This window comes from Leishmania mexicana, chromosome 33 (genome assembly GCF_000234665.1).
Source record: "Leishmania mexicana MHOM/GT/2001/U1103 complete genome, chromosome 33".
Classification (NCBI taxonomy): domain Eukaryota; phylum Euglenozoa; class Kinetoplastea; order Trypanosomatida; family Trypanosomatidae; genus Leishmania; species Leishmania mexicana.
This window is the reverse complement of record NC_018337.1, coordinates 981,703-1,009,693: the sequence shown is the minus strand read 5'-3', so window position 1 is coordinate 1,009,693 and position 27,991 is coordinate 981,703. Positions and strand designations below refer to the sequence as shown.

General features: G+C 56.5%; 7 protein-coding genes across 7 annotated transcripts; all 7 read right to left on the bottom strand.

The window, feature by feature from the left end:
* Positions 1 to 9: 9 nt before the first annotated feature.
* LMXM_33_2630 (phospholipid-transporting ATPase-like protein) lies at positions 10 to 4,461 on the bottom strand (the record flags this gene model as incomplete). Its single annotated transcript, XM_003878772.1, has 1 exon — positions 10 to 4,461. One exon carries the CDS (start codon positions 4,459 to 4,461, stop codon positions 10 to 12), a length of 4,452 nt encoding a protein of 1,483 aa, XP_003878821.1.
* Positions 4,462 to 5,786: 1,325 nt separating this feature from the next.
* On the bottom strand, positions 5,787 to 7,850 carry LMXM_33_2620 (putative RNA helicase; the record flags this gene model as incomplete). Its single annotated transcript, XM_003878771.1, has 1 exon — positions 5,787 to 7,850. One exon carries the CDS (start codon positions 7,848 to 7,850, stop codon positions 5,787 to 5,789), a length of 2,064 nt encoding a protein of 687 aa, XP_003878820.1.
* Positions 7,851 to 8,856: 1,006 nt separating this feature from the next.
* Positions 8,857 to 10,308, bottom strand: LMXM_33_2610 (putative ATP-dependent DNA helicase; the record flags this gene model as incomplete). The annotated part of the gene is made up of 1 exon (XM_003878770.1): positions 8,857 to 10,308. One exon carries the CDS (start codon positions 10,306 to 10,308, stop codon positions 8,857 to 8,859), a length of 1,452 nt encoding a protein of 483 aa, XP_003878819.1.
* Positions 10,309 to 13,828: 3,520 nt separating this feature from the next.
* LMXM_33_2600 (putative acyl-CoA binding protein) lies at positions 13,829 to 14,098 on the bottom strand (the record flags this gene model as incomplete). Its single annotated transcript, XM_003878769.1, has 1 exon — positions 13,829 to 14,098. One exon carries the CDS (start codon positions 14,096 to 14,098, stop codon positions 13,829 to 13,831), a length of 270 nt encoding a protein of 89 aa, XP_003878818.1.
* Positions 14,099 to 15,122: 1,024 nt separating this feature from the next.
* LMXM_33_2590 (putative adaptor complex subunit medium chain 3) lies at positions 15,123 to 16,529 on the bottom strand (the record flags this gene model as incomplete). The annotated part of the gene is made up of 1 exon (XM_003878768.1): positions 15,123 to 16,529. One exon carries the CDS (start codon positions 16,527 to 16,529, stop codon positions 15,123 to 15,125), a length of 1,407 nt encoding a protein of 468 aa, XP_003878817.1.
* Positions 16,530 to 22,409: 5,880 nt separating this feature from the next.
* Positions 22,410 to 23,027, bottom strand: LMXM_33_2580 (conserved hypothetical protein; the record flags this gene model as incomplete). Its single annotated transcript, XM_003878767.1, has 1 exon — positions 22,410 to 23,027. One exon carries the CDS (start codon positions 23,025 to 23,027, stop codon positions 22,410 to 22,412), a length of 618 nt encoding a protein of 205 aa, XP_003878816.1.
* A 2,874-nt stretch (positions 23,028 to 25,901) lies between these two features.
* LMXM_33_2570 (conserved hypothetical protein) lies at positions 25,902 to 27,575 on the bottom strand (the record flags this gene model as incomplete). Its single annotated transcript, XM_003878766.1, has 1 exon — positions 25,902 to 27,575. The coding sequence occupies one exon, from the start codon at positions 27,573 to 27,575 to the stop codon at positions 25,902 to 25,904; it is 1,674 nt and encodes a 557-aa protein (XP_003878815.1).
* Between the last annotated feature and the right edge of the window lie 416 nt (positions 27,576 to 27,991).

The following is a 27,991-nucleotide window of genomic DNA, read 5'->3' as shown; positions in this document are numbered from 1 at the left end:
CGCCGCTTCCTAATCCGCCGCGACAGTGAAGGTTTGCCGCGGAGGCGGAGAGTAGCGCAGCGCGTGATAAAGCGAAATGGACTTCCAAAAGTGTGAGGGATTGTCCTCCTGGAAGAAGGTGCGGAGGACATGGACTGGCAAGTCGCGGTGCCACGCGCGCGTCCGCCGCACATGCACCAGCAGCAGCCTCTCCAGCTGCAGGGTATCGGGGAACCACAGCAACTTCGGTATAGCATAGATGGCGAGCGACACGCACACGGAGGTGAACAGACCCAGGTACGACAAGTAGAAGGATGGGTTCCGGAGGAGCACCGAGAAGGTCTCATTCGGCGACGCCGGTGCGCGCGCGTACAGCCAGAAGCTGAGGAAGCACGTCCAGATAGAGAAGAGAAAGCAGAACCAGTGCGCGATCGTGATGGCGTGAGACTCCGTACACACCGTGTAAGTGTGCACCGTCACGACAGCGATGTACGGCGCGTAAAAGTCGCAGCTGCGGTCGAGCACCCATCCATTCGTCATGATCGCCCCAGCGCCGCGCTGAAGCGCGGCGGAGAAGTAGTACACCATGGTTCCGTGCAGAAGCGCTCGGGCAACATAGCCGTAGAAGGTGGTGGCGTTGAAGTACCGGCCGCGTTGGGACATGGTGTAGAGCTGCGTTGTCGTGCACAGGAGCCAGTGCGAGAGAGGTATGTCCATCACGCACAGAAACGTCACGGGGACGGTGGGGATGGCGTTGTACAAGGTGAGGCTAAGCGAATCCCAGTAGGACACGCCGGAAAAATCGGTGTACACGTTGAAGAGCACCTGCACCCACGCAATGAGCACCGTCTTCCAGAAGCTCTGCTGCACAATCATGGCTGTGCGCTGATAGGCGGTATGCCCGTGCACGAGAATCAGCTTTGATAAGAAGCGGAACTGGCCGATCGCAAAGTCGGACGCGAGCTTCGCCTGGCTCCCCTCCCGCCCTTTCACACCGACGCCGACGTGCGCCGCCTGCAGCATGGGGACGTCGTTGCCACCGTCCCCTATCGCGAGCGTGATGTGGCCAGAGCGCCGCACAAGGTCCACCACGTACGACTTGAGAGAGGGAGCGGTTCGGCTACACACAACCGCGCGCGCCTGCAACAGGCACCGCTGGAAGAGGTGCAACACCGGGCTATGACCATGCGACGTGACATCCTCCCTCTCCAGCAGACGGAGCGTCTTGCCAGAGAGCGTAACGCAGTAGCCTCGCGCTAGACCACACGTGTCGACCTCAGAGCAAGCGCTGAAGGCGGAGGCGAAGTGCAAGCCAGGTTCCCGGCGCGCCGCACCGCACACCCTTGGCACCATGTCCGTGACTGACTGGCTTACTGGGCCATAGCGAGACTGCACGGCGCTCAGCGGCTGCGTGAGGAGAGGGTGGTCAACAGGGCGAATGCGCTCGCACGTCGCCGGCTGCGTGAACTCGTGCACAAAATCTTCGAGACCGGAGCGTTCAAAGAAGAAGCGGCGGCACCACCCGCGCACCTTCTGCCAGCGCGTCAGCATCGTCATCTCCGCCGCGGATCCCTCCTGCACCAAGAGCCCCTTTATTTCGAAGAGCTTCTCCGAAACATATGCCAGGTGATCCTCCGGCGTCAGCAGATCCTCGTTGGGCGGCGTGAGCGTGATGACGCGGTCGGCGGACGTCAGCAGCCCGCACGCGACCGCCGTCTGCTTTGCCGTCTCTGTCTTGTCACCCGTCAGCATCCACACCCGTATATTGGCATGGCGAAGCTGAGTAAGCGTCTGCGGCACCCCTTCCTGCAGCTCGTCCTTCACCGCTGTCATCCCGCAGTACGTGAAGTCGTGCTCGAGCAGGGCGTAAATGTGCTGCAGTTCCGCCTCGCGAACTATAGCGGAGGCGAAGCCTGCCTCTACCGCGGCGAAGCGGCGCAGTGCCTCCTTGACCTCCTCATCCGCCACGATACGGTATCCGTACACGAGCGTGCGCAGTCCTTCGCGTGAGAAGCCGGCGAGGCGGTTCGCGATGTCCTCACGGTGGGAACGGCTGTAGGCGTCCGTGCAGCGCGGCAGCACCTTTTCGTCAGCACCCTTGATCAGCAGCACATAGCTCATGGGTGAAAAAGCGCTACCCTCGTTGGCGGTGTCGCTGACCTCCGCCTCTGCACTTTTCACGGCCACAGCGGGGCAGCATACTAGCACGCTCATCATGCCGCGGTCGGAGCTGAAGGGCAGCGTGCGCACCACCTCCACCTCCAGGAGCGCACCAGCCTCGCCCCAGAGCCCAACCGTTCCGTGGGTGCGGCTGCGCTGACGCAGAGGAAAGCCGCACTGCTCAGCGCCCTCAACGAGGGCCACCTCATCCGGTGATGAGGACATCCAGCGACTTGAGAAGGACGCGTTGCCGTTTGTGCTGACTCCACTGCTGCGGGTGCTGCGAGCGCCGTAAGCCACGCTGCCGTTCGCGCTAAACTGCAGTGACAGCGTTGGCTCGATTGTGTTGCAGAAGACCATACTGAGCATGAGGTAGTAGTCCTCGTGCTGGCCACGCACCGTCGTTGCCTTGATGGCTTTGCCCACCTCTGCCAGGGGGCGGTGCAGGTCCGACTCTATAAAGTCCTCGGTGGTTGCGGAGAAGACGGTGTCGTCGGCGGTGGCCAAGGCACGGAAGGTCATGGTGTTCGCGGTGAGTGTCCCCGTCTTGTCAGACAAGATGTATTCAACCTGCCCCAGCTCTTCGGCCAGGGCGGAGTTGTTTACCGACACGGACTCCACCTCGGTGCGCATGTCTTCATCCCAACGGATGACGTAGCTGACGTACGCCTTTGAGACCTCGACCATCACCTTGAAGGAGAGTGGCACCATCGGCGACAGCATCATCAGGTACCGCAGCGGCAGGATGGGGAAGTACTCGCTGGCCTTCACCGGGTCTACCGAGCCGCCGAGGTACCAGAGCGGGGCGTGGGCCTTGAGATGCAAGCAGGAGACAAAGGCGCACGTCGACACCAGGATGAACTGCACCAGAAAGATTAGCACCGTCAGGTAGTTGAAGCGGTTGTCAATCGTGGCCCACTTGCTCGGCAGCACGTTGCGCGTCATGCTCATCTTTGTCTCACGGCCAGTGAAGACGACAAGGGTGATGACGAAGTGCGTGTTGCCGATGCGACTTGACGAGTACACAACGTTGTCGATGGTAACGGAGAGGGTCTGCTCCGGGCCGTCAAAGTAGTCGTATGCGCCTGCCTGCCTCTCCGATGAGGACTGGCGAGGCAGAGCACTCGCCTGCGATGGGCCATCTGACTCCAGAAGACGGCTGCGCTCTTCGACAATAGACGGAAAAGAGTCTACAACCTTTGAGTATGGCGTACGGGTTGCGCGCTGGCGGAGAGGGAGCGGCACCATCCCCGGCATCGGAAGATGGCACGGAAATGCCTCGCCCAGGTCCGCTGATATCGGCAGCGCCGCTGGAGCGGGAAAGGACCCGTAACAGCAGCCAGGCGGCGACTCTGGGGCCGCGCCTCCTGCTTTCACCGCATCACCGGCAGTACCACCGATACTGCTTCTCGACGGCCAGCTCTCCCTCCAGGTCTGCGATGAGCTGCGCGGCGCACGCACCGTGGCGGCTCCGTGGTATGAGTGCAGCTGCGCATTCGGACCCTCAGAGCACAGCACCAGGCGAGAGCAGAAGGCGTACCGGAGGCAGTGCAATTGGTGATCCTCGGCTGTGCCACAGCAGCGCCGCGAGTCCCATACCTGAGCATCTGTGAACTCCCCCATTGTCTTTTCTGTCGAGGCGTGCACGCCGGCTGCGTCGCTGTCAGGCGCTGCTGTCGCCCTGAAGGTCGGGCCATCACAATGCGACAGAGACGGCACGGGCGAGGCGGCGGCCTGGGAGTACCTGAATAGTTGATGCATGATCGCAAACCGCTGCTTCCAGCCGGTCTCACCGTCAAGCGACTCTGTTGTAATGTATGCGCTGCCGCCGTCATGCGAGGTCAGCAGAATCACCACATCGCTCGGTACAACCTCAAAGGGATGCAGAATGAGAACGTCGCCGACACGGATGTCGGCGCTCATCACATCCTCCAACTTTAGTGTGCCGGGCCGCACGCGCTGGTACACGCGCTCGTTCACCTCAACATCCTGCCGATGGCGGCGCAGGTCGTCGATGCCCTCCTTCACGGTGTTGACGAGGAATGCGACGGTGATGGGGAAGATGGTCGTGAGGGGGCTGACTGGCGCCACAGAGGGAATGAACTGCAGCGCCACGACCAACACAAAGTAAATGTTGATGGGGCGGTGAAACTGCTCCCACAGGTTCAGCGGCAGAAAAGTAAAGATGTTGTACCGAGAGCTGTAGATGCGGTTGTCGCAGAAGTTGGTGCGGCCATGCGGGTCACCGAGCTGAATCGTGCGCTGTTCGCAAGAGCGGTCCTTCGCCGGCTTGGCAAACCGCTGTTGCACCCACTTTCGCATCGTTCACGTTCTGTCTTCCGCCGAAGACGAATAACCTCGAACGAAATGCAACTATCGAGGAGATGGGGAAGGGAGGGGTGAGAAGACGAGTCAGCATAACGGGCGGAATCATTGAGTGCGGAGGGGTCGGGACAACACCACCGCATCAAGAGCGGATAAGAGGATGAGCAGGGAGACTTTGAAGCGGATCGGAGGAGAATCCGTGAAAGGCAAAGAGAGAGGGAGAAGGGGGGCAGAGAGACCCAAAACACACGCACGCGCCAGAACCACAGGTCGGACGCAGAGAGAGCGAGGAGAAAAAATGGCAGAGCAGAGCACGCAGGCACAAATAAAACAATACATACATATATATATATATATTACCTATGCAGGAGCGAACCATGAAGAGTTCAGCATACGGTGTGTGCCTGCGCGCGTGTGTGCGTGTGTGTGTCGGGGAGGGAGGAAGAGGGGAAGCCAGAAACCGCACACAACAAAAAAAGAGACATGCGCCAAACACAGAGGCAGAGACGCGGGCTTCGTGATGTGGTGAGGAGCAACGAAGTAGCACACAGCAAATAACGCAAGCCATACAGCAAAGACGGAGCGCACTATCAAGGCGCCTCACAGGCGTTGTCGGGTGGCTTACAGACCGGGTAGGCAGACCTGCCGAGACGCAAAACGCAAGCTGAGACCAGGAACAAGAGCAATGAGACCGAGGATGACGCAAGAGAAAGGAAGTGGGGTGATACGTTTAGTAGAGTGACGCAGATGGTGCGCGTGCGTTTGGACAGGTCACTGAATGGGATCGAGTCCGCACCCGTTGTCTGCCCCTGTAATCTGCGACGTCGTCATCCTACGGAGGGGGGGGGTACAGACGATAATGCCACGGAGTTGCACAGGGAACGCAACGGCGCGCGTGGGCCGTGGGTGCCGCACAGGTGCTCCAAGTCCAGTGTCTATTAGTCGAAAGGCGCACAGCAATGACACATCCTTTTTTTGCCAGCCGGCTCGCTTTCTTCTTTTCGTGTGCTCGTCTGTTCGCTGCCACGGCTGCTGGGTTGCTGTTATTTTTGGGGGGACGTGCAAGTGGCATGCGCGCATGTGAGCAGAGAAGATGTGTTGTTCAGCCCTGATGGCTGCGCAAATAAGAGGCAGGTTTCACAGTCAGACGGGAGCCGTGGGAGGGGATACGGGAGCCTCCGCCTCCCTCTGTCTTGCGCATCTTGATCACATGGGGAGCGGTGGGGGCAGGGCACCTGCCACACAACCACGACCTCATTTTCTTTTTCCCGCCAAGACAAAGACGAGGGAGAGGTGAAGAGAGTGCGCCTCCAGTCCTAACCTCACGCAGACCCGTTCAGCCGTGTCAAGGCAGCGGTGATGGAGGCCTTCAACTCGAGGCCCCTCTCGCGCTCCACAAATGTCTTGCCGAAACGCCAGGAGAGCCAGCAGTACATCTCCGCCTGTCGAAAGCACCGCTCCAGCTCGGTGGCCAGGTCTCTCACGGAGAGCTGCGGCTGCTGCCTCTGGTGCGGAGGTGCGGCTCCCACACCACACGTTTCCTCTCGTTCCGCCCGCTGCATCAGCTCCGCGCACCAAGCGTCAAACCGCAAGGGCACGGGCTTCCCTGCGGCGTGGTCGGTGGCGTAGGCCACAATCAGCTGCAGCGACGCAGCGCTCGTGTCACTTAGCGGCAAATAACAAAACACAATGCGATCCGTCAAGGAAAGGTCGCGCACCGGTTCGAGGAGCTCAGCCAGTCGCAGCAGAGAGCGATGGATATCACAGGGGAAAAAGTTCTGCGACCCCGCGCACGAGGCGGCAAACCTCGACATCAGTTCAAAAAATGATCCGTCACTTGGACCCAAAGTTGGCTTACCCGCCTTGCGCGCCTTGGCAGACTCCAGCTCGGCAAACAGCTGAAGAATGTCGCCTGTGGGCAGCAACCCTGCCTTTGCAAGCGGCTCCAGCTGCGTGGACATGGCGACACTAAACGCTGTCATGTCGCACTCGTGCAGCACGGTGCAGCGGCCCACAGTATGCTGTCGAGTGAGGCCGAAGCGGCCGGAGCGCCCTGCAATTTGCTGGACAGTTGCGGCAGGCAGCTCGACCATGCCCTTGCCATCAAACTTGCGCAGTGTCGTGAAAACCACGCGCTCGATATTCATGTTCAGACCGTAGGCAATGGCATCCGTGGAGACGAGAACGTGCTTTGTGGGCGTCGCCGTTTCCGGCGATGACTCACGAGGCTGAGTGCCTCGCGGCGACGTGGTACTGCAGTCAGCTGCGTTGTTTTTTGCGTTGGCGCTGCAGGAAGCGAAAGCGTTGATGTACTCGGTAACACCGCGATTGAACCGTGCAGCCTCAGCCTCTCGCACCTGGAATGGCATGGCGCCGTAGATGGCGGAGCTCGTCACGCCGGGAAGACGGTTTAGGTTATCCTGCAGGTCCAGTACTTGCTTCTTAGAAAAGCAGACGAAGCAGTCGCCGTTCTCCACTGTCTCCAGCCGCAGTCTAGAGCAAAGGCTCGGGGAAACCACCAGCGGCACGAGACGTTTGTGCTCCACTGTTGACAAGTTCTTCCGCTCGTGGGTGGCATAGAGCAGATTCTGGATGAGCGGCAATGCCCGAGCCTCACCGCAGAGGTGAATCTCGCGCGCGGGCAGGCCAAGGAGCGCGCGTGTCCAGGCCCACCCGCGGTCGCGATCCGCCATCATCTGAATCTCGTCCACGACCCCGACGTCCACCGGCAAGTCCACCGGAGTCATCTCTACCGTGCATGAGACGTGCTCCGCCGCTCCGCCAAACACGCGCTCGTCGCCGATGAGCAGGTCGCACGGCACGCGTTCCTTCACGCGGTGCCACACCTGTGCGGCCAGCGCCTTGAGAGGAGCGCAGTAGACGCCGCTGCGTGCCTGCATCAGTGCCTCTAGAGCGGCGTGCGTCTTGCCGCTGTTCGTGGGGCCGTAGTGGAAGATAAAGCGTCGGCGCATGAGACGCGCTTGCGGATACCAGTCCCATGGCCTGTGCATGGCAACCTTGGTCGGCGCCTTGCGCACTGTGTGCCACTGCGTGAAGCGGACAAGCAAGAGGTCCATCTGGCGTGACAGGTGCGAGGAAGCGTTTAGGAAAGCGGTGGCCCACGCCTCGTCCCGCCAGACGCCGGGATCCTTCTCAAACTCTTCAAGCAAGCGGAGGGCACTCTCGTGCGACGGCTCGTGTATCGCCTGGCGAAGAGCCTCCCTCGCCGTGCCGCTGCGGTAGATGGCGTCACAGACATTGTGCAGTTGATGCTGCCGCGCAGACGTCGAAGGCGATGGCGAAGCCGCGCGAACAAGGCGAAGACTCGCCGGCGACGCGAGTGGCCACGAGACGCCAACGGCGGCAATTGGCCGTCGCCAGACCATCCCGTAGCAGTCACCAAAGCACGTCAATAGAAATACGGGTGCGATAATCTAGTGCGCCCCGCAGAGCTTTGGCTAGCTGCCAGACGCGTGTCGGCGTGATGGTGCGCCTGCAGCTGCCTGTGCACATATGCCATCGACGCACACACACACATACATACATACATATATATCAACAATGCGCGGCGTCGCGGAAACTCGAAGAGGAGAGAAGGGAAAGAGCAAGTGAGACCACGGTCAAACGAACACTGTTGAAGAGAGGAAAAGAATCGCCATATGTACGAAGCACATCCATGCAGGCCGATGCCCCTCCCCCCGAAGTGAAAGTAAGCCCAAGTGGCTGAGGAGTGCGCGCGCGTAGGGTACAAGACATATGATACCGAAACATGTTCCTTCGTGAACGATTCCCATTTACAAGGAGAGGATATGCAGAGGGTGAGGACAAGAAGAGAGAGAACAGGAGTCGCGACGCAAAGATGACGAGCGCGCTAGCGCATCCCCTTCCTTGAGGTCAACACCTGCCCCCCCCCTTCCTCTCCCACCTCGCTTTCCCTCACCTCTTCGTCTTCCTCAATGCACATCGAGCGAAGGGTGCACTTCCCTCGCACGCCCCCCACCCGTCTTCCTCGCACACACACAAGAAGCCACGAGCATTCAGGCCCATCATGGTCGTCCTTCTCTCTTACCAGTCATCTGCCGCGCTTGGGCTGTGAGCTGTGTTATGTGATGTCGTTACAGACACGTGGGACAAGCGAAACAAGATATATATGTGCACCGTGACAAGGTGTTCATGCACAAGATAAAGGGTGGGAGGGGGCAACCCTCGCGCGTACCATGTGGACACCTGAGACGTTCCGAGCGGCACGAAGAGCAAACAGCGCCATGGAAACGAAAAACGTGCCATCGGTGTCATCTCGACCAGGTCCCCTAACGCCACCGCAGTCTCTTCACGGTCGCCGCCTTGTTCGCATTGAGGACCAGTACACGTACATGCAAACACGCACGCGACTTACCGCACCGTATCCTCCTCGTTGCCGCGATCTTCCTCACCGTCCCGTACGCGCACGCGAGTCGAGTTCTCGACGTGCGCGTCCTCCTCGCCAAAAAGAAAGTCCTTCTCGTGCTCCTGCAGCAGCTCCACGCTGCGGCGAAGGTCGATGAAGAGAAGGTACACCTTCTTGATGTCGTCCACCGACACGGTCGACGACTTCCGCTTCTGCGCCACCATGTTCGCCGTCGTAATGAGCTGCAGCACGTAGCGCAGCGACGTCTTCTGGCCGAGTGTCGTCAGGAGGACAAACGCGTCCTCCGTCAGCTCAACATCCTCCTCCTCGCACCGAATGTTAATAATCTTGCCGAGCTCCTCCTGCGAGTACGGGTTCGTGGTGATAATCATCATTCGATCCAGCAGGTCGATCGGGATGCCATGTGGCGCCTTGTACTGTGTACCACGGATACGCGAAATGCCACGATTCGACGCGACGATCACCACCGGCGCCAATGGGCTTTCCAGCGCGCGGTTCAGCCACGAGAAGCACTCGATATCGAGCATGTGGACCTCGTCGATAAAGAGTACACCGGGAACGATCTCGCCCTTACCCTCCTCCCGCCATTCAGCGACGCGTTGGTCAATCTGCTCGCGCACCTCGGGCTTGATCTCACCGGTGTCACCAGCAAAGAGAGCGAGGAAGCCCTGCTGGCGAGAGTTGATCACGTCCACCTCGTGCAGCGTCACGGTGTGCACCACCTCCTTGCGCTTCGACAGCTCGCCCTCTGGCGTCTGCACAAAGCGCGTGTTGGCGGACATGGCATCAAAGTCCTTGCTATGTACAAAGCTTCGGCCCAGTTTGTTGATGCGGCCGGTGGCCTTGTCAATCGTGATAACGTCGCCTACTTGGACCCTTTCCTTCTGCAAGCTCTCGATCATCTTCTGCCCCAGGTCGAAGGTCGACTCCATGTCGGACGTCTTGAGCACCAGTTGCCCGGTGCGCTGATGGGCCTCGGCGGGATTCGTAGACGGGCGATCAATGGTCACCTCCACCACCTCGCCCTCGATCATCTCCGTCTCCTCTTTGATGTGCACGCCGATGCTGCGACGAAACGCCTGCGTCAGCGCCTCCGTCTTGGACATCTCAAGAGAGAAGATCTCGCTACCAGCGATCATGGTAAAGGGTGTCTCGGGGCCAAGCGCCTGCGCCATGCCCATCGCAATGGCCGTCTTACCAGAGCCCGGCCCACCAGCCAGCAACACACACCGGCCTGCGATCTTGCCCTTCTTCACCATCTGCACCACCACGCCAGCCGCACGGCGGGCCTCCATTTGACCCACCATGCCCTGACTTGAAACGCGCGCCTCGAGCGTGTCATCGAGGCCGAGGCCGCGAATGTGGGAATGTGCGCCGACGCGCTCCACCCGGGTGAGGTCGCGAGCCTCCACAGTACGAATGGGGCCCTCCGCCATTGAGCCCTGCGTAGGAAATGCAGCGTCGCCCTAAACCAAAGAGGGGGAAAAAAAGCGCTGGCGCCTATCGAGTGCGCGTAGTGTCTTCGAAGTTGTCCTGTCTGCACTCCAAGAAATACGTCGGGAAAGAGTTCCGCCAATGCGAGCAGCGGTGAGAAAAGAGTCCGCGAAGTACGACTATTCGTTCCCGCGCGTGGATAGGGAAAGCGAGAGCGCGCGCTGCGTCGCGGGGAGCGGGGAAGAGGAAGGCAACACAAGAGAGAAAAGAATGGAAGAGCAATCTCCCTCGAATACAAAACAACGGAGAGATGGAAAATAATTATATATTTGACAGAAAAGGAAACCACGGAAAAAAAAAATATAGATCACACCAAACAAGGTATCTATCAACTTTGTGTCTGTGTGTATGATGGTAAAGTATGTGCAGGTGCTGGGCAATGGCGAATCGTGTCTACAGACGCACGATTTCTGTGCCGCTGCAGACAATCTCTCGCGCTCGCTCGCTCGCTTGCTCTTGCTTGCTTGAATGAGAAATCGCTGTACCAATGGAAGTTGCAGCTGTTCCTGTGCGTGCGCTTTTGTGTGCCTGTGTGTGTGTGCGACTATGACGGCGTTTCGTAGAGGCGGATGGAGGGAACAGGCGCACACGAAAAAGAGGCACGCGTCGGCGGCATGGGGCGAGTCGAAAAAAAAGAGAACCAAAATCAGCACAAAGCACACAAACAAAGCGCAGCCAAGTGCGGGTTAGACGCAACATGCACATCGACAAGAGAAAGAGAGTGGAAGAAGAAATCAAATACAGTAGATATATATATATATGTGTCATACGGCAGAGCAGCACAGACGGCGGGGGAGAGTAGAAACTTCTCCCCACTTTTTTGTTGGTTCCGTTCAGGAGAGAGGGCATGCGGTGCCTGCAGGGGAACGTCCTCCATTCTCCTCACGGCGCCGTCCAGTGAAGAGAGCAGAGATGCCACTCGCGCTTCAAAGAGAAACCCAATTCTCTCCTGGTGAGCCTTATAATGCGCTTTTTTTTCTTGTAACATGCTCTCCCTGCGCCGAACAAAGCTAGTAAAAATATAAGCATGCACCAACAGCTCACACGCCTCTGTTGCACCACGGCTACATCCTGGTCGCCATGGACGCACTGCCTGCCGTTCCATCGGGCCCCATGCGTCGTACCGGCGCATCCTCTCCTTGCTCGTCCCTTCCTCGGGTACGTGCTGCGCGGTGGGCGCCACACGGACCCGGGCGGGCCGCATGCCTCGGTCAACACGGGCAGCGTCCAGGGTCGCGCCTTCAGGACAGAGGCAGTGGCGTCAGTCGTGTACGTAACAGGCGGTGGCATCCGTCAATGCCGGACGACCTCAGGGACGATGCCGGCCAGCCGCAGGTCAGGGTCCTGTGACACCCTGTGCTCTGCCTGCATGCCACGCCGCTCCCACAGTCACCTGAAGCCGCTGCATCCCGCAAATACGGTATGGCGACTCTTCACATGAAGTAATCGACCCCACACCTGTGCATATGCCCTATTGCGTAAGCACCGAGACGCCAGTGCCGTGCCGCTTTTTTCTTGCTGCGCCGGAACCCTCCAAACCCGGCAGATCAAATGCCTCGCAGGTCTTCTGGGGTGACATGCGTCTCTTGCACAATGCAGACATTCATCGAAGCATTGCCACGGAACCGGGCCCACATTCACCACATCGCGCAGCCTACGCACAAAAAAAACAGTGGGTGGACGCGTATATTCGCTGAGCCGTCGACACCACTCGTAGTGACTTCGCACAAGCATCATCATGCCCGCAAGTCTCTTCGGCACAGCGCCAGCCCCACACCTGTCCTGCCGACACCACGGGTCCCCCGCCAGCCGTACCCGAGGGCGGGCCTGCAGGCTGCTTGGCTCCTCCCCCTAAAGAGTGGGCACGGGGCGCTGAGATATCACGCACGGTGGCGGGCGGGATTATCAGCGGTGGCCTTCTCTGAAACGCAGCCTTAAGGAGAACAAGTCAAGCGCCGCAGGTAGCCGAGATATCCTCTTCCCCCCTCCCCCCACCTTTTTGCCCCTTGCCCGCTTCCTCAACACACGCGCACACGCAAGCACCTCCTCTCCTCTGTGTTCGCATCCGTGCGTTGGTCAAAGCGGGGGTGGTATCCTATTTTTTTTGTTCTTCGTTTTCCTTTGCGCGTATGTACCCTGCCGCCTCCCCCACCTGTCCTCGTACGCCGCGTTCTGCGACAGAGAGAGAAAGAGGACGGGGGCCGCGGCCGTGGAAAAAAAAGAAAACGAAGAAGATGCAATGAAGGAGCCACACAAGCACACAAACGAGCAACGAAATTTAAACGAGCGACAACACAAAATAAACGAATAGTGGCGGCGGATGACTGCACAGCTGCATGCCCCCTCCCAAGCGAAGGATCCGTGTGGCGTAGCAGCTGACAACGCTTTGCATCCACTTTTGGGGGCATTTTTTTCTTTTTTCGTTTCGAATAGCCCCTTTCCTCTGTCCATGCCACGGATGGGAACGGGTTATGCCGCCGCCTTTGGCTGGAGCCTCTTCCTGTGTTACAGCTGCTGTGGGGCTTCACCACCGCTGCGACGGTATTCCACGAGAACACAGCAGCGCGTGCGCCGCTCGGCATACGCACAGAAGTATCGGAAATGCGGCTCCCGCGAAAAAAAAATTAGACTGAAAGAAGCCCGGAAACGGGCCTAGAGGGCTTTTGGTAATGGTTGCCAATAGCATTGGGGGCTCCTCTTCTCAGACCTCTCTAATACCCCCGGGAGCGAGTCCGTCGCAGATCCAGGGGGTGTCAATAACGCGAAGGTGCTGCCCGCTGGGCGTCCCTATGCACGTGCATACGCGTATGCACGCCGCGCTCCACTTGCAGCAGGTGCTACGCCTCTGAGGTGAACAAGAAAAAAAAGGGCGATGACGAGCGCAAAGAATGCGAGCATCATCGATCGCTGGCACAAACCTACAGTCCAATCCCCCAAGCAACGCACGACTGCGCTCTACGGCTCTGCGGCACTCTGAAAAGAGCCTTAGAAACTCCACGGGAGTGATGAAAGCAGGCAGTCCTGAGAATTCTCCAAAGACTACGCTCATGCTCGTAACGCGGAAAACAAAATGCATGCTCGGGGTGGATCGAACGGTTCACCTCAGCAGGACTGTCCTGGGGCAGGCACACGGTAAAGGCATAAAAGAAAAAAAAAATACAGAGAAAGGCGGACTGCAGAATGGCGCGCACGGATCAAAGCCGTCCGCCACCGCCACGCGTCCCGTTCACAGAGTCAGCAGTACTCTTAGCGACCGTCTGAGCTCTCCAAGGAAGCGCTGGAGCGCCATTCGCCATCGTAGCAGCAGTCGTCTTCGTGCCTCGATAGAGGTGTCCGGATGTTAGACTTTAGCCGTTAAGCATGTACCTGACTGCAGGCAAAGAGAGGGAAGGAAAAAAAGGCAGCGAAGAGAGGACTCTTCTCCCTCGCACGCTCACGTGTTTCCCCTCCGTGGTCACACCATCACAACCTGGATGGGTATTTGTTTACGATAGTCTTTGCCTTCTCAACAAAGAGCTCGCGGGCCTTTTTCTGACCAAGGTGCTCGTACTTCTTCCACGCAGCCCATTTGCTGTACCTTACCAGGTTGGCACGGGACGGCTGTTTCTGTGTGCACTTGTCCTGAGTCGCCACACACCACAGGCCGTACATCTCGATCTTCTCCGGAATCGACAGGTTCGACTGCAGGTTGGAGACCAACTTTTTGTAACGCTCAAACTCCTCGGCAGACATTTTTTTTTGGCTGCTTTTGGGCTTCGCAGTTCTCGCTTCTCGAGCGGATAGGGTATGGAAGTGCGCCTATGCAGTAGCGCCAGCGCTTAGTGACGGAAAAGCAGAGGCGATGTGCGAGGAGGTGCGAAAAAAGAAAAGGGGAGGGGCAGAGGTAGCGGATCAGCCACGATAGAGAGCAATCGGCTAGCGCGTGAGAGACACCTGGGGGGCGTGCGCGATTGAGTGTGGAATATGATTGTGTGTATGTGAGTCAAACGGGGCCAACAGACCCAATGTGGTATCGCCGGTGTGGACGAAGCGGCACTGCCGCAAGGAGACGAAACAAAAAAGCGAAGGGGCAGCAGCGAGGCGCGGAGGAGGGGGAGGGAGGAGGTAGGTAGTCGATGCGGCCTTCTATCGAGGAAGAGCGGGACAGTGGGCAAGCAACGAACGGTAGGCGCAGCTGGCGTGCTTTCAACGAGACACATGCAGGGGCTTGCAGTGTGAATGCATCGACTGCAGAAGCGTTCACGAACAGCTTTGAGTCGCCTTACGTGTCCCGGGCGTGCGCACTTGGACCGCGGCACTCACAGGACATAGTAGGTTAGTGTGGAGGGCCCCCGCTGTCGTCTTTAGCAGGGTCTTAGGTCCGCGTTGTATGTGATCATCGGAGGTCCAGCAACGCCTCCTCGTGGCACTCGGTAACCGACAACACGCGAAAGCGAACAAAAATGAAGAAGGGGGAAAGGTGAGGGACGCCTCCGAGTCGCAGCGGCCACGCGCTTCGCACGGCTGTCCCTGTTTGCTGTGGTTTTGCTTGTGGCGTGGTTATGTATGGGCTAGTACAAGCGCGTGTATTGTGTGGAAGGGACGAGAGTGAGAAGCGGGGAGCTTACGAGGAGCACGCAAGCACACGCGCTAGCGAAGCAAGTGAGCTGATACAACTCAAGTGCGAGAGGAGGTGACGCCAAACAGAGGATGATGCGCGGACGCACACGGATATCCTGAACACGCTTGGAGGGATGCGTTGGGCCTTGCATGTGCATCAGGCGCCCCGGATGAAGTAGTTGCAAGACTGCGTTAGATACTTCAGACCCTTGTACGGCTTGCCGATCTCATTCAAAACCTGAACCGAATCTACGCGAAGGCTACTCATGATTCGGTTCGGCAGCTGGAACGACACGGCGGCCATGGTGGCGTTTCCAACTCCGGCCCCACGGGTTGTTGCCCGCAGCGACCCCGATGGCGCCGCATTGTCACGCCCCCGCTCGTCACTGCTATCACCACCTTCCGGCACCAATAAGAACTCGCCGCCGAGGGACGGTGTTGCGGAATGCGTCAAGTTGCCCACGCTCCATGTGAGCGTCGCCTTGGAGCGGTCGAAAACGGCCGTGCCGCTCGAGCAGTTCGTCACTGTGAGCGATGACGTGTTTGGCGGCAGCAGGAGGCGCACTGACAGCCGCTGCACATCCTTGTCCTTCTCTGCCACGGAAGAGAAGCCCGCTCCGCCACCGCGGATGCCTGCCATGCAATGGAAGCGGCCACCCGTGGCGTTGAAAGTGACCTGCGGGGTCACATAGAACGGTGGAAGCGGCATCGACAGGGAAGACTTGCAGGTGTATTTCATTAGCGTGAACTTGCCGTCGGGGGGAATGAAGCAGAGCGTGCGATCGTGCTCATAGCGGTCCAGACGGACGCATCGATGAAAAGCCACGTCGTCCACCACGGCATCGACATCGCGCAGGCGCAGCACCACCTCAGGCATGCCGCTCAGCCGGCAATTCACCTCGATGCTCCCCTGCACAGCAGCCCTGACGCAGCGGCCCTCGCTGTCCAGTAAGTAGTCCAGCGACTCCACCACGTCAAAGAGTATTTCATTCGTGCTGTGACGCGTCTCCGGGTCCCGCCATGGCACACCACCGAATACGCTGGATGCCTGCCGGCTGCCAACCCCAATGGCAGTGCGGCTGCCAACTGGCATCACCTTGCTCACGAGCGGCGTGTCCAGCATAGTGCGCACACGGTTCTCGAGCGTCGGCCGCGGCACCAGCTCCTCCAGTCCGCAGAGCTCGGTGGTAAGGGGGTAGCCGTAATCAAACATCTCCTGTAGTAGCTGATAGACGGTAGAGAAGTTTTCTCGAATGGTGTTCTCCGTCATCTCGCTCAGGTATGCTGTGAGAACGCGGGCTACGAGGCAGAGCTGCTCAATCACCACCAGCGCCGTATCGTCCGAAGGGTGTGTGCCGACGAGAAACACGTTATTGCGGTGGATGTGCGAGAACACGGTGCCGCCGTAGGCGACGATGGCCGCGGGCGCCTCCCTGCCTCCCTTCGATGGCGCCATATAGGTGGACCAGAATCCCTCCAACGTTGAGCGCGGGATTCGCTCACTAAATTGCAGCTCCACCATCACCTCGCCATGCTCATTAAGCAAAAAAATACATGACAGCATGATGCCCCGCGGGGTGACAAGACGTCGAGAGCGAACACGATGCACACACCACCGGCAACAAGAAGAGAAACGACACAGAAAAGGAGATGCCGCACCCACCTTTTACCTGCCTGTTCGCGTCTTGATGGCGACAAGAGGGGAGAGGGGAGAGGGGAGAGGGGAGAGGGGAGAGGGGAGAGGGGAGAGGGGAGAGGGGAGAAGGAAGCACCGGCGGAGAGGGTGTGGGCCAAATAAAATGCAGCCTCAACAAGAGGAGATAAGGAAAGACACAGCGAAAACCCCCCAATACACATACGTCTACATACACATGTATATATACATGTGTATCGCCAATAAAGCGTGACCCATGCGAGAGGCAAACCACGATAACGTACAATACGCGTTCCGAGAAGACGTATGCGTGTATGTAAAAAAGGGGGAGAGCATGTGAAGAGAAGGCAAATAGGGCGAGGCGAGGCGGTGGAGACGGCAGCGCCAACGAGATGGTCGTGAAGTCTTGCCTCTTGTGAGCGTGTTGGTGAATGAAAGTCTCCTGGAGCACGAAGTAGCAACAGTCGGTGGGAGAGTATTCTGTGACAACCTCTCTTACACGAACCGGCTCCCTCTGCACCTAGGCGCCGCGCGTTCTTCTCAGGCACGCTACAACGGGGGGGGAGGCACAAAGTGGGTAATAACGGTGCACACCAGAAAGAGACACCAGACGGCACCAGTCGTCAAAATCGGTTGGAGTAAGCAGAAAGTGCGAGACAAGGAGAGAGAGAGAGAGACCGGTGGAACAATGTAGGGATAATGCGTACGTGGTATCTCCTGCGCCGCCCGCACTTGCGGTGGAGATAGCGGGAAGATGCATGCCTGCTCGACATCGTGACGTCGTGCTTGCCAACGCCTCATATTTCGCATTCGGTCGAAGCGCAGAAGTGCTTGCCGTGGCGGAGAAAGAAAGATGCGCGCAGAAGGCAGCGCCTGCCCCCCCCCCTCCCCTCAGTAGCAACGTCACCATCTCCGGTCTGCAGAATAAGCAAAGATAGAGAAGGCAGAGAAAATCATCGCCGTTGGGCGATGCGTCCCTCGTTCATAGTCTCACCCTTGGTAAAACACCGCAGGCGACAAGTCCGTTTGCGGCGAAGTGCGTGTCTTCGATGTCCTCGTAGCCACAAAAGCGTGCGACCGAACACACAGAGCTTCACGTCATTTTTTTAGTGAGCGATTTAGCAAAAAAGAAAGCGAAGAGAAAAAACCCCGAGAGCGAACAAGGAACCATAATATGGACGACACAAGGAGAGGAGAGGGCGTTGCATGGGGGAGGGAAGGGGGATGGATTCAGATAGTAGAACGGTAAAAAAAAAGCACGCACGCACACAACAGCAGTTCCAACAGAGACGACAACACAGCTGCATCACCCGAACACACATACACAAAAAAAGAAAGATAACGAAGGAGAAACAAAAGTGGAAAGAAAAAAAAAATCGCACTGGTAGCAGCAGCAGCCAAAAAAAGAAAAGCAACGCACACAAAAGTGGAAAAAAAAAATAAACACAAAGTAAAAGCGCGAGAAGGGAAAAAAAAGAAAAAGGAGCGTGGAAGATCCTTTTTTTTTCTTGCTTTCGCTTCACCGGGCACCAGACTTCTCTCTGTGCATATGGTTTTTTCCCACCTTTTTTTCAGTTGTGCAGTGGCCCTTTTGTGCATTCAAATTGTTCTCTTACCATATTGAGCCTCATCTTCTTTCTTTACTGTCATTGTCACTGCGGGACGCCGCTCAGGAACAACGCACTTCCCTTGATCGAAAACGTCGAACTTGAGGATCTGTCTGCGCATATGTGTTCGTGTGGGTGTGCTTTTTTTTTCGTGTTTCGCTTTCTTCTCCTGGTGAACAGGGGGAAGGGGAAGAAGATGGGTCGGCTTGATTTTGTTTTCTTCCGTGCACCATGTTCTTCGCTCCTCTCCATTTTTTTTTCGATATATGGCATTTATCTGTTTCTTTTTTTTTTTTGGGGGGGGGGCGGTGGGAAGGCGGAGGGAAGGGGAGGAGCTTCTCTCTGTTGTTTTTTTCTTCCGTTTCTTCTTTCCTCGATGGTTCGGTCTTTTCCTTTTCCCTACAGCGAAGAAAAACAAAAAAAACACTTCGTACATTCCTTGTCTTTTCCTCGCTCCTCCCTGTTGTTCGGTCGTCGTCGTCAATCGCACTTGAAGAACGCCAACAAAAGGTGAAAAAAAAATGAAAAAAGAAGATTGAAAAAAAAACACTTTTCAGAGGGTTTGTGCGTCTTCTTGTCGTTGCGGCAGCGGCGGCGACAGTGCGTTCAGGTTGGCTATGGTCTTCGAGAACCCTAGCAATGCCCTCTGCCTGTGTTGTTGTTTTCCTTTTCTGTTTCGTTCTCTTGCTGTCTGCGCCACGCGTGTCCTCGCCTCCCGTACATATACCCAGCCGTCACGGTTATCCCTCGCTCTCTTTTTTTATAGCGATGACAAGCACATAACGTGTGCTTGCGTCAGTGAGGGAAGAGAAACGAAAGCGTGAATGGAGATGGAGGACCGAAGGGAAAAAGAAAAAGAGGCAACACCAGCAGTGGACACAGTAGGCAGAGAGAACCCGAAAAGAAAAAAAAACGGAGGCACGAAACACACCGACGAGCACAGTGAGAAACAAAGCGTAAGGGCAAGTCGAGGAAGTGAGCGAAAAATGATAGTGCGATTCGGGGTGATAACAGCAACGGGACGCGGAGTAACGGAGACACAAAGAGAGAAGAGCAACGTATTCTTTCCTCGCGCTCCTGCGCAGTTTCAGCCAATGTCACTCTCACCGCTGCATATGCGTGCTGTATCATCCATCCTACATCTCCCTTGTACAATACACGAAAGAAAGAGATCGAGAGAGAAAGGGGGAAAAGGTGAAGCACAGTCGAGCTAACAAACAGCGAAGTGAGGGAGGGACAGACACACACACACACACATATATAGACGCATGCACGCATCATATATATATATATTAGTTTCCGTTATGCGCCTCTTTTGCTCTTTTCTCGCGCGTCGTCTACCCCTCCCCCTCTTCCACGTGTACGCTTGGTCTGCTTGTTTTTTGCTGTTGTTTGTTTTTTTTCGTCATGTGTGAGATGGTGTCTTTCTTTCTTCCACGCAAAAAAAGAGCATCAAACGAAAATAGTACGCGCGCGCGTGTATGTGCCGGTGTGTGTGTGTGTGTGGGTGGGTGGGTGAGTGGGTGTGTGGGTGGTGTGGGTGCATTCCTGTTTTTGTTCGATTCTTTCTTCGCCTTCTTTTCCTCTTTTTTCTTTCTTTTTTTTCTTGCGTTTTCGTTTTCCTCTGCGTCCTCCTCACATCCCCTTTTTTTATGCCTGAGCTTCTCCTGTTGTTTGTTTTGTTTTTTGTTTTTTATTTGTTTCTTTGTTGTTACAGGGAGAGCGCGACGGCCCCGCTGTCCCCTCACCGCGGTGCCTCGTCCTTTTTTTTCACATGCTGCGTGAGACATGCATACAAGGCTGTGCGGAAAAGACGCGATGATGAGCGGGCTCACGGCACACGCCCGAGAGAACAACAACAAAGAAAACAAAAAAAAACGAAACAACGAGAATGGCAAGAGATGGGCTGATGGAGAGAGAGAGAGACGGGTCAAATTAAAGAGAGGTAATAATGCTGGTGGTGGCGCGTAATAGTTGAGAGGGAAAGGAAACCTAACTGAACGGGGAGAGAGAAGAAAAAGAAAAGAGGGGAAAAAGTGCTTCATTAAACAGGGTGGAGAGAAAGAGAGCCAAACAAAATGCCGTCTGCACGGATGGCGTCGGGGAAAAGGGGAAAAAAGGGGGTGGGGCAGAGAAGCTCTTTGTTCTTTGCTAGTTTCACTCTTGAGTAAGTGGTCGATGGATGGGGGGAGGAGGAGGAGGAGGGCTGGTGCTGGAAGAGCGATTGTGTGAATTTATGTTCATGTCCGTTCACAAGTGATGGGAGAGAGATTGATTCTCTTCTTTTTTTTGCTGTTGTTGTTCTTTGTACGTGGCGGGTTTTCGAGGGCTTTGTCACCCGACATCCATTTTCTCCCTCCCTCCCTTCACCCTTTGCTCCCTCTCTTTTCCGTTTCGCAAGCCTCTATGCAAAGCCCTCTCTCCAGAAATCGAAAACGAAGTACCCACTCGTCTGCTTTTCGCCGTTCTCCCCTACCCAGTAAAATAATAATAATAAATTGTTTTGTGGCCATTCCCTCCCCGTCCTGCCGCTTCTTCTCCCATTCTCGCCTCTATTTCGCACGCATTTCTTATTTGTTTTCCCCCTGTTGTGGTTCATCGAAACAGCCAAGGAGGTGGGACGGAGGGCGACGAGGAGGACGGAGGACGAGGAGGGAGGGGGGACGAGGAGGGCGACAAGAAGGAGGACGAGGAAGGAGCAACGAGTGGGAACGAAAAAAAAACGTGGAAAGGAGCACCACTCCAAAATGGCACGGCAAACATGACAAGGAGACGTCCCGACCGAGAAAAGAAGAGAGGATGGAAACGGAAGGGTTTTCGTCTGCGCTCTTTTTTTTTTCGTTGGTTTCTTGTTTACGTTTGCCTCAGAGTTACTATCGCCGGGACGCAGAGAGGGTTTCGGGGGACTTTGAAAAGATACACGTACAGCCTGTTCCTCTTTTTTGTATATATTTTCTGTGTGTGTGTGTGTGTTCTTCACTGTTGTCTGACGAGAAGAGGAAGAGAGAAACGAAAAAAGGGGGACAGAGAGAGAAGAAACAACCAAACACAGAAAAAGAAAAGAGAATAGAAAAGAGGGTTAGAGGGTGAACGACGTCACGTTGCTCATGGTGTGTGCGTGTGCGTGTGGGTGTGTGTGTGTGTGTTCTTGATTTTGAAAGTGTGAGGCTTTCACCGGGCTCCACACACGCGTTTGTGCATACTACCGAAAGAAAACGGACTGCATAGCCACTGTGGAGAGAGACAGTCCAACCACTACACGAAGAGGGTCGTCACCCATTCCCCTCAACATCAAAAAAAATCAAAAAAATCGTCAAAACACCAAGAAAGAACGAAAACAAAGAACCAAGCCGCAACAAAACACATCAAAAGAAACGACAGATGTGCGCAGGAGAGGGAGAACAAAAACGCGCACGGAGATGGCGAAGTCGGAGAGGCAGAGAAGGGGGGGCGGAGGCAGAGGCAGGGGAAAAAAACAAGCGGCCCTTTTGCCCCTTTGTTCCTTCGGTCCCCTCCCCCGCCTCCTCCTCTGCCTCAATCCCCTCGTTTTTTTTCTCTCGTCACTCGCGCGCACGCCGTAAACCCCACGCGGCATCACCCCTCTTTTGCTTTCCGTCATCTTGGATTCCGCGCTCATTTCGCCTCGTTTCGGGTGACTTGCGCCTGCACACGCCAAGACATACATTGATACGGAAGCAAGATAGATACAAGTAGATCGAGCTAGGCGCTGCTGCGATCACCACACCGCGAGCCGAAGCACCGCGGCGCAATACCACCAACACCAGCACACCGAAAACAAAGAAAGGCAAAGTGGGTGAGGCACGAAGGGGAGTGGTACAACTACGGTATGTGTGTGAAAAAAAAAAGAAAACCGCATAAAACAAGCGCGCTAATACACCTCATCATCTATCTCACTCTTGAGTCTCGCGTCTGTTTGATTTTTGCTTCGGCGTGGTTTTTTTCTCGTGTAGTGTCCGCCCACAGCATCACCAATCTGAGGGCCCACACCATGAGCAACCCACACATGCAACGATGGTGCAGCTGCAAGGGCAGGGATGTGACGAAGGCAGGCATGGACAGCCCTAAAGCTGGCAGGAACACTCACGCGCCACCCAGATGCACGCCAGGAAATAGCCAACCAACCCCCCTCCCCCGATTCCTGCTATTTTCTTTACCAGCGCTTCTAGTTCTCGCGGTCATCGCGGCGATCGATGGCCCCTACCCCGCGGCCACCACGGCCTCCGCCACGACCACCACGGCTGCCACCACGACCACCACGGCTGCCACCACGGCCACCGCGGCTGCCACCACGACCGCCGCGACGGCTTATATTGGGGTCGCGCCTCTCCTGCTCCGTCACCTCGCTATCCGGGATCGGCTCCTGATAACCAGGGTTGGACTTGTCCAAGCAGTTACGGGACAACGTGATGAGGATTGTGGAAACCTTGCGCTCCACCACGACGTTCTCCGGGTTCCGGGTGCGGTCGATCGGCTCATACTCGTCGCGGACCAGCTCAGAGCCCAGCTCAGTGACCTGGTGCAGGCCAGCAATGCGGCGCTTCACAATTTCGGCGATGTTGACGGCGTTGTAGATGGCGCCGCCCATGCCGCTGATCTTTACCGTGTCGTTGCGCATCTTGCCGTCCTCACCGTTCAGCACGGCGATGACGTACGAGATGTAGCTGTGCTGGCCATGGGTAGCAGTCACACGCACCTCGTTCTCAGCGCCTTCGGGGCGGTCGCGATTCTCGCGGCCCTCGCGGACGCGGCGGTATTCATCACGGGACGGACGCGGCGGCATTGCTGCGTAGCGGGTTTTCCTGTTGCGAGGGTAAAAAGGGGAAAAATGCAGGGCAGAGTAAGGCAGTTTGTATTGCGATGCGAGAGACGAAACCGTTTCGAAAACGCAGATGAGAAGGAAGGCTAATTCTTTTTTTGTGAAAACCGTCCACGAGTAGGGGGACAGGGCGCGTATGTGGACGATGATAAAGGGTGGATCAAACCGACATGTAGGACGGGTAGAGGAGGTGAGACACGGGTATGGGGCACACCGACCAACCAGCCGTGCGGGTTTGCGAAGAATGCAGAAGACAACCAAAGCGGTGGGCACAAACAGGTACAGAAATAAACGAGGAAAAGAAGAGCAGGGATGCGCATACACGGCCGTCGTCAGAGACGCCTGAAAGGTACGGTGCAGCACGCACGGCAAGCAAGGAGGAAGCACCATACAAGACGCGTGGAAGAGAGAAGTCCCCAGTACTTGGGGAGATAAAAAGGGGCGAGAATGGGGGAACAGGCAGGACGTGCACGCAAGAAACGCGCAAACAGAGCCATCCGCTCCCGAGTAACCTTTCCAACTCCTTCCATCCTCCAGTACCTTCTTCTCACAATTGGAAGCGTCCCGTTGCTCGACGGGTTTACCGTCCGTATGATACTCCCCCCCCGCTACACACGAGTGTGTGTGTGTGTACTTCTTGTCGTCGTATTCGCTCTTCAGCCGCATGATGTCGATTGGTATTATCTTTTCGGGGCAGTGAAGGGTTTCCCCGCGTATGCCGCAGCAGCTCGTCCGCCCTTTCGCAAGCACGCCAAAGTAAAGGATGATGACACCAACAGTCAGCTCACGAGTGAATGAGAAGAAACAACTCAAAACAAAAAAACGATCACCAGCGCCTCCACATCACCACCACTACCCCGCACCCGACACACACAAACACATCTGCAACGTCTTTCCCGTACATTCTAGGGATACCCAACACAAAGTCGAAGGTGTGACGGCAGTCTGGGCATTCTTGCGTTCGTGGGCTAAATAGTGCCGCTGCTTTGTGGTTTTCCCTCCTCCTTTGCGTGTCCTGGCAAGTGTGTGTGTATGTTCATCTGCCACGCGACTGTTTGAACCTCCCTACTTGAAAAAAAAGGCTAAACAAGAAACGGAGGGAGGAAAGGACGTGCAGATCCGTAAAGGCAAGACGACGACAACAACGCAAAAAAGGAGTTGGTCCATATGTGCGCGCGTGTTGCTGTCCTGTTTTCCTCCATGTGCGAGCGGAGACGAGCCAACAGAACACGAAGAGAGAGAAAAGGGGGAAAACGACACACAAAGGAAAATGAGTTCACTATTGAACGAGGAGCGGAAACCTCTCCCTAACCCAACAAGAATACCAACACACAACGCGGCACACACACACAGGGAGAGGAAGACAGACAGACACAGAAGAATGCTTGCGGCACACGTGGCACTAAATGATGCAGAACACTAAACCAGAGGAGTGAGTAAATACAAGCTAACGGTGGCAGACAGAGCATCAGCAACGCACGCATTCAGTGAGGGAAGCAACTGGTGAAGGGGAAAAAAAACTTGAAAGCCAAAGAGAATCCCCCCCCGAAAACAAATGCGGCGGAACATGACCCACATACAACGAAAAGGGGAAGAAAAGAAGAGCAGGTACCATTTACTACGTCGCCTCCGTCAAGCCGTGATGATGATCACCTGAAGAGCCTCCCAGCTCGCCCAAAAAAATCCAGCCCGGAGGAGGGAAGGGGCAATCAGGAAAGAGACAGAGAGGAGGAAAAGAAGGCATGCTAACGCATATTTGCAGGGCACCGCCAACGCATACGCCCGCATACAGCTTGCTCATGTAAGGTGTGGCGGCCAGCGGTAAATTGGCTCCCCCACTCTTTCTTTCAGCCCTTCCCTCCCCGCCCACACACCCGCCCCATTTTCTTCGGTATTCCCTTGCCCTGGCGAGCAAGCAGGGAGAAGAGTCCGGGTATGCTTGAAAATAGGTTTGTGTGTGGGTGTGGGTGTGTGGCCTGTCTATGCGTACTCAGTGATGGTTAAAAAAAGGAAGGCAAAAAAACGGGGAGCCCGCGGCTGCGTAGTTGGATTAAGACGGCATGCTCGCAATCACATAGCCCTTCCCCAACCCCGTCAACGCCCATACCCATCGCACACCGCCTCCGCCGTTGCCGTGCTTTTCAGAAAAGGCGGAAAAGAGTAAGACAACCTAGAACGGAAACACAAACGTGCTTGTGACGCAAGACACACACGCATCTCCCAGCAGAAGATTGGACAGCACTAACTCAAAGGCGCGGCAGCGGCAGGCTTTTCGTCTCGTCGTTTCAACGGCTTTTTTCTTCCCTTTTGACATGCTTTGATGTCGTTGCGGACACACAGACACACACACACACACAACAACAACACCCGCATTGAGGGAGGGAGAGGTGCAGCGGCCTGGTGACCCACGACGGGGACCAACTCGAAAAAAGGAAAAGGACCACAAAAAAAAAGCTGTAAAGACAAGGAAACAATGTAAGAGGGGTCAGACCGGCCTGTGGGGAGGAGGGATTGAAAAGGAACAAGCTCGCATGGGTCGTCATCGGCATACAGCAGCGAAGAGAAACGACGACGAGGGCGAGTCACAAAAGGAGACAACCGCACACCCGCACACCCAGCGACAGCAGCTAGCGATTCTCGTTGTTGCTGTTGTATATGTGTATGCGTATGTGTCCGTGTGCGTGTCCCCTAAATCTCCTTTTTCATCCTTGATCTGCCGTCACCGTCCTCATGGTCACGCACACGCACACACACGCAGGGAAGTGTGAAGTGGACGGGCACTCGATAGAAAGAGAAAGGGGGCGGGGAGTAGGCTGGAGTGAGACAGCAGAAAAAGGACTACGCTTTGGTCACCTTCTCGTCCATCAGTGCGCGCTGCCGGTCAAAGGCTCGCTGGTTCAGGTCACGCAGCGAGGTCAAGAGCTCGCGCATCATCTTATGCTGCTGCTCCATCCAATTCCGGTGATCGCCAAAAGCGCGCGCCTTGGAATCAAGCATGGCAATCACCACACGCACCGCCGCACTCGACTTCTCCGCGTTGGAGGCGGCGGCGTCGAGGTTCTGGATGATCTGCTGCGCCTCCGGGTCGCGAGAGCCCCAGTAGATCTTCTGCAGCGCAATCGAACTGGAGCGGAAGGTCTGGCGGGTTTTCTTGCTATCCTCGTCTTGTTCAGAAAGAATTTGACGCTCATGCGAAACGCCAGCTTCTGCCTCTGCCAAGTAGTTGTTGTACTCCTCGCTGATAGCGTGCAGGCGATCCTGCAGGGAAACGATAAGGTTCTCAAGGCTGGTGGTGTACTGACGCACAATCGTCGCGTTCTCCTTCAAAGCCTCGCCCACTGAGCCACGTCCGCGCTGGCGGTCTTCTTTAGCACGGCGCTCGTGATCCTCCGCAATCTTCGTGTCGCGGTACGAGTGGATCTGCTGAGTGAGAGCAGCCACGTTGTTGTCGTACGACACCGACTCCGCCTGGCGCGCCTCCTCCGACTCCTTGAGCAGATCAGACAGCCGCTGGATCTGCGCGCGAGCCTGGTTCTCCGACTCCTGCGTGCGCTGCAGCACCGCTGCCATGTCCTCCATGCGCTCCATCAGCCGGTTGAACTCCTCGGTCTGATCGACGTCGAGAATGCTATTGCGCGGAGACGCGCTGCCGTTCGTGCGGGTGCGCAGCTGGGACTTGAGGTTTTCAATAATATAGTCCTTTGCCTCCATCTGCTCATTGTGCTCACGCTCCTTCGCCTCCTTTTCCTTCTTGTTCTCCTGGATGATGGCAGCGATGAGGTCGTTGTGGCGCTGCGCGCTCTTCTCGGCGCGCAGCTTCTCCTGCTTCACGGCCTCCAGCAACTTCTTCCTCTCGTCATCAACGGCCCTGAGCTGGGTTTCCGCCTTTTTGCGAGCACCCTGCTCTTTACCCAGCTGTTGCAACAGGCTCTGCTCGCGCTCAGCCACGGGGCCGGCAAGCTCCTCTTGAAGGGCCTGCAGCTGCTTCTTGAGTTCGTTCACCTTCTGCTCTTTGTCACCGCGCTCCTTCTCCAACTCGCGATTCTTGTCCTTGAGCTCCATCTCGACATCCTTGAGGCGCTGCAGGGCAGCATCCAAGCCGTCCGGGGCGCCGTCGCGCTGGTTGTACAGGCGCCACATCTCACGGAACGGGTACTCCTCAATGCGGTGGGCCATCTCCTCTTGGCTGATGTCTTCATCGTGGGTAACGTGGAAGGTCACGTAAAGGCTGCCAAGGCGAAACTGGACGTCCGTGATGGCCTCCTGAGGAACCTCCAGCGCAATGCTCGCCTCGCAGACAAATGTCTGATGGAGCAGCGAAGGAATGGAGGCAACAAGGTCCTTCCAGCCATCCCCGTCGAACTTTTTCGTGAGTCGAGACGACAAGGTGGAGATCAAAGGCGCCTCCGTCGCTGCCGCAGAAACCTTCGCGACAAACTTTTCCAGCGCATCTTCGCAAGCCCCTGAATGGCCACCGAGGACGCTCACCCAGGAGAGCTCAAGCGCGCTCATCGCCTTTTTGGGGGAGCGGCGAAAGGGAGTTGTGGGGATGTGCGGAAGAGTGAGGGACTAACGTCGTTTTCAGCTGGAAGGTACACGCGTTGTGCTGCTGAAGATGCGCACTGGTTTGTGCTACTGTTTTGTATAGAGGAGGCGAGATGAACGGGTGTGGGGGTCGATGGAAGGCGTGCGGTGCAGTCTCGCACGTAAAAAAAGGGGGAGAAGAACCGGAGGATGGGTTGGGCGAAAGAGCAACCAAAATCAAAAACAAAATAACGGGGGCGACGAGGAAGGGAGTGGCGAAGTCCCAACACACACACACACACACACACGAACACAGACGAGGGAAGAAAACATGCAAGGAAAGAGACACACCAAAATGTGCGCAACGGCTTGGGGGGGTGCAACAAGCGGCTGAAGCACACATT